The sequence below is a fragment of the Malaya genurostris genome, chromosome 2, assembly GCF_030247185.1.
Source record: "Malaya genurostris strain Urasoe2022 chromosome 2, Malgen_1.1, whole genome shotgun sequence".
In the NCBI taxonomy this organism is placed as follows: domain Eukaryota; kingdom Metazoa; phylum Arthropoda; class Insecta; order Diptera; family Culicidae; genus Malaya; species Malaya genurostris.
In genome coordinates, this window is record NC_080571.1 from 124,946,404 (window position 1) to 124,951,423 (window position 5,020).

Consider the following 5,020-nt stretch of genomic DNA (forward strand, 5'->3'; position numbering starts at 1 on the left):
AAAACTAGAACGGCTTGCTGGGGATACGTTTGTTTCAGTTTCAGTTATATTATAGACCACCCATATGAATCTCGCAATTGCTGAATTTGCTCTCAATGGAAATGCTAAGGGCATATTCAGGAGTGTTCTAGTTCTAGATGCATAATTTATGTCAGTTTTAAAATTTAAATCTAGAAATTATAACGAAATAAACTGGCAGCCCCAGTAGCGTTTTATCTGTGTTTCAAATATAGAAAAAATAGAACGGCAGTGTATACCAGTTTTAAATTTGACAGTAGAACTGGTCGAATAAATAAAACTAAAACGGATTGCTGGGGATACGTTTGTTTCAGTTTCATTTACATTATAGACCACCCATATGAATCTTGCAGCTGCTGAATTTGCTCTAATAGTGAAAAATCATTAGAATATCATATAAAGTGAAAATGAGAATTTAGCTCAGTGTGGCATCTCTGTCAGAGTTGCCATTTTAAAATCTATGTTTCAATTTGAAAAATCTGTGTACCATCTGTGTTGCATATTTTTGATCATAATATGTGAAAATCTGTAAAAAACGTTTTAAAAATCTGTCATTTTTATGAAATATTCATAAAAATCTGTAAATTCTGTGTAAAATAGGCAAAAAAATCTGTGAATATGGTAACTCTGATCTCTGTACGTCAGTACCATGAATGAATATGTGGAATGATTTATTTTGATTGCTGGTAGACCGTCGTTTTTGTATTTATATTTGACCGATTTAAAAAAATTGTTCAATATGGATGTATTATTACTCACTGGACTTGCGGTAGCTTTATTAGTTATATTGTTAACATTATTCATACTGTCAAGAAGGGATGCAACTAAATTACCAGGTATTTATTGTATACAATATTCCTATGGCAATAATGATTTACTTGTGAGTTAGATCATGCACACAGAGAGAATGAAGCAAACATTCCGCGACGTGTTCAAGTGGTTCGAAATCAACGAAACCGAGCCAGGTTAGCCGCGGAGGCACAACCAGTAGCCGAAGAGAATGATAGCGCTGATGATATCCCCCATGCAGATCCAGATTTGAGCAATGAAAAACTGGGTACAAAAAAGCGAGCAAAACTAGAAGCTAAAGCTGAGAAAAAGGCTCAACGCGAGCACGAGCTTAAATTGCGTGAAGAACAGAAGAAAAAAATTGCTTTGGCAGAAGAAGAACGATCACGTTTGGAAGAGAAGGAAGCTGAAGAAGAAAAAAGAAAAGAGGAAGCTGAAAAAAAAGCTAGAGAGGATCAAGAAAGGAAGGAATACGAGGAATATTTACGAATGAAAGAATCGTTTAGTGTCGAGGAAGAAGGCTATGATCAGGAAGAAGAAGATGAGAAATTAAACCAACTGCAAGAATTTATAAAATTTATCAAGGTACTGTTAGAATGATTGGTGTAAGACAACTAATCATGCCTTTTTATTTGCAGCACAATAAAGTAATAGTATTAGAAGATTTGGCAGTTCACTTCAAATTGAAAACACAAGCGGTTATTGATAGAATAACCGAGTTGCAGAAAGAAGGTCGACTTAGTGGTGTCATCGATGATAGGGGAAAGTTTATTTATATATCGGAAGAAGAGCTTTCTGCTGTTGCCAGATTTATCAAACAACGCGGTCGGGTTTCAATAACAGAACTTGCAGAAAACAGTAGTAATTTAGTAAATCTTACTCCCGTGGCTGTAGACGAATAATATAATATTCCATTAAAATGTTTTGAATTATATTTTTACAGTTTATCATGCAAAAAAAATCCTAACTCTAAGTACTTTATATTTACAAAGTTATCCGGTTTTCTTCTTTTGTTTTAGAAATGCATGAAACGTTGAGATCTGGTGTTTTCGATTTCTGAAATCTCAAAATTTTTCGAAGTCCCAAAGTCGATTTTTTGTAATTTAGCAATCCACATCCTGGCAGAACAGTATCCGCCCATCAGCTTGAGTGAGGTTCACTTCAAGCTGGTTGTGATTCTATTAAATCCTGACCGTTGATATGCACTAGACTAGACCATATAGCATATCGGCTGCCTCCACCAGCAGGTGCTGCTCTGGTCAAAGCGCCTGCCAAACGTTCAAATTGTCTGAACATAGCCGGTATTTGACTTAATTGCTTCACACTGCCAACTATAACACTGATATCGTCTGCATATACGACGAACAAATTCATTCCTGCTGCTTGTTCGTTTTCTTCTTCTTTTTCATTCTGGTTGGCGTCACATCACGAGATGATGCCGATTTTATGGCACAGTAACTAAGGCTATATTGCCAGTTAATTTTCGTTTAAAGTCCAATTGGATTTTTTTTTTCACTTGAATACTGTTTTAGAATCCGGGAGAGAATTTCGTAGTTGTACTTTATCAAACTGATTGGTCTATACGCACTTGCGGTGTCTCCCGCACCTCGTTTTTTCACTAACACGATCACATCTTCTACGAAATGTTCAGGGTAGTTTGAACAGAAGGCTTCGTTTAAAATGAGGTTTAACTCGCTGTGAATGATGTCGAAGGTCTTAAATAGAATTCTTTTTAACCCTCTGGGCCTGGAGATTTTCGCAATGCACTTGATCGTATTGCTGAGAGAATCTTAGACGTTGTGACTTCATTCATGATGATTTCATTTTCTGGATCACGTTCTAATGTAACTCTCGCATTGGAATGTACAGTCACTTTCGATATCTGCAAATTGGCAATGCGCTTACAGGTCGTTAAAATATTGAACCATATGATTTTGAATGCTATTAGTTATTTATTCACTCCATTTTTGTTTACGTCCGTATCGACCATACGACAAACGGATACTTTCGAACGAATACGAAAAATCATTCTTGTTTTAACTTGAATTAATTCGAAGGCGACTCTTTTGCCACAAAATATCTTCTTCAAATAAATGCTAAGTCAGGATGAAATCACTCCTATTCATGTGGTTAACCATATGCGAAACGCTAGAATGTATGCCAGTTTAGTTTGGAACGATACGTGTATTCGAACATCATTCGTACGAACGAAAAGTCCTATTCTCGATTAAAGACGAATAGACGAAATGCAGTGGTTTGGATTCGTCAGTTTAATGTTGAGAATCAACCGTTCAAAACAGTTTAGCCGATTTCCAACAAATTTTTTTTCGAATGTAAAGATTATTTGCAATCAAATGAATTTATATTATGAAAAAAGCATTGAGAAAGCATAACAGGCATAGTAAAAGGCTTTTTTTCTGGCTAGCACACGAATATATGCGCGGTTCCTAGTTTTTGCGCATCAAATTTTACCATATCTATTAGGTACTTTATGGAAAATACACATTCGTTAAGTTGAAGTTATTACACCCCTGTGGTACAATGATCCAAAGTATTAGACCAACGAAGGACCACCGTTGAACGTTTTTTCCTAAGAGGGCAGTACACTGGCACCAGCATGCTGGCAACCAGCAATAGTGTAAACCCTACATAAGTTTCTGTTTGTTAAGAATCTGGTGTGAAGCGCAATGGCTAAAAAACAATGCGGCGAATGTAGAGAATATGTCAACGATATTGAACCGATGCGTTGTGGTTTTTGCGAATCCTTCTTACATATCAGCCAAACTTGTTGCGGTATAAACGCTAGGGGTTTGAGAGATTATTTTGATCTCAGAAAATTATTACTTATATGTACACCATGCAGAGTGTAATACTCTCTGCTGGCCGTAATAATAACACTGTTTTTATGGTTTAATAATCGTCTTTTATTAACTCCCACGCAACTGATATCAACTCAACAATAACCTCGTTCTCGCTCAGGTACCACATCTCCCTTTTTCTACTCACTGATGATTATGGTACGTAATCTTCATATCTAGATGGTTTATTTATAACACGTCGTTGTGGACTTAACGGAGTCAATTCAGACCTTTCGTTGTCCTTCGGCTCAAGATAAAATCCGCAGAGTAGGATCTGGAAACTGATTATGCCCGCCGCTGTTTTCTTCTCCAGTTGTAGGTATAGCATCGATTTGTTCTACCACTTTCCTGGACTGCCTTTTCAGATGTGCAACGTTGCGATCATACAATCTGCCTGTAGCTGTGTCCTCAACAGTCACCCGCCCAAGTAACATTTTTAATATTATTAAATTCTTGTAGCTGTCTTCAATGCTACATAATAAATCTTGCAATAAAACTTTATACTCCACGAAAGCCTACCGAAAACCTCTATAAGAGCATGTTCCTGAAAAGTGGACCATTCTTCATAAGGTTTATAAATCAAAATGAAGAATCAGCATAAACCTGCTTTAAAACTCCAAATTCAAGAAAATTTTGAAACCAGCTTTACGATCAACATTAAATTTCTTTGGATGGAATGAATTCCGCTATGAATAAACGATCGTTTTGATGATATTTTTCTTGACTATGTGTGTCATGTTTACTTTGAATGCAATCAGTAAGAATATATTATATTTTAATTACGAGTTTGAGACCTTTTCCGAACGTAAAAACTTCATGCGCTTTTATTTTTATCGTGAATGTAAGGATAAAAATAAGAACTATAACTAATCGCCTTGAAATAAATGCGGTTTTTGCGAAAGTCTCCATGATTTATGAAAATTATTTTTTGTGATTCATCGTCATTTTGTATAAAACTATTCTGTGGCGATAAAACTTGTGCATACGATCTGAAAATGAATCATGAAAGTCCAACATATTTCCTCGTTTTTGCATTTCGAAGTTTATTTGATGTCAATAAATGCTACGGTATAGAACATCATAATGGCGGCCATGAAATTTCTTTTAATGCAAATTACACTTAACCTAAGAAGCAATAAATCAAATAGCCTACAACTAATGTGTCATAAATGTACTTCAGAACCCTCAAATTTACTCTGAGTGAAATTGTCATAGAATGAACACGCACCACACACAAAACTAGATTTATGAAAGAATTTAACTGACAATAATGTTTTAAAGAAAATGTTTGAAAGCAATATTAAGAGTGTTTGCATGGTTTTAATCTAGTGTAAATTGTTTTATTTTTATTTTAT

At 35.4% G+C, this 5,020-nt stretch overlaps 1 protein-coding gene across 1 annotated transcript; it reads left to right on the forward strand.

Moving 5' to 3' along the window:
- Positions 1-529: 529 nt before the first annotated feature.
- LOC131431439 (DDRGK domain-containing protein 1) lies at positions 530-1,844 on the forward strand. The gene is made up of 3 exons (XM_058597151.1): positions 530-854; positions 908-1,392; positions 1,446-1,844. The coding sequence occupies exons 1-3, from the start codon at positions 758-760 to the stop codon at positions 1,707-1,709; spliced, it is 846 nt and encodes a 281-aa protein (XP_058453134.1). The 5' UTR covers positions 530-757; the 3' UTR covers positions 1,710-1,844.
- The last annotated feature ends 3,176 nt before the right edge of the window (positions 1,845-5,020 follow it).

What these genes read in the sequence shown, in the direction of transcription:
- LOC131431439 (XM_058597151.1), top strand. Translation starts at nt 758, where the DNA reads ATGGATGTATTATTACTCACTGGACTTGCGGTAGCTTTATTAGTTATA. An exon ending in GGATGCAACTAAATTACCAG is followed by an intron (nt 855 to 907) that starts GTATTTATTGTA and finishes CTTGTGAGTTAG; the next exon opens with ATCATGCACACAGAGAGAAT. An exon ending in AATTTATAAAATTTATCAAG is followed by an intron (nt 1,393 to 1,445) that starts GTACTGTTAGAA and finishes TTTTATTTGCAG; the next exon opens with CACAATAAAGTAATAGTATT.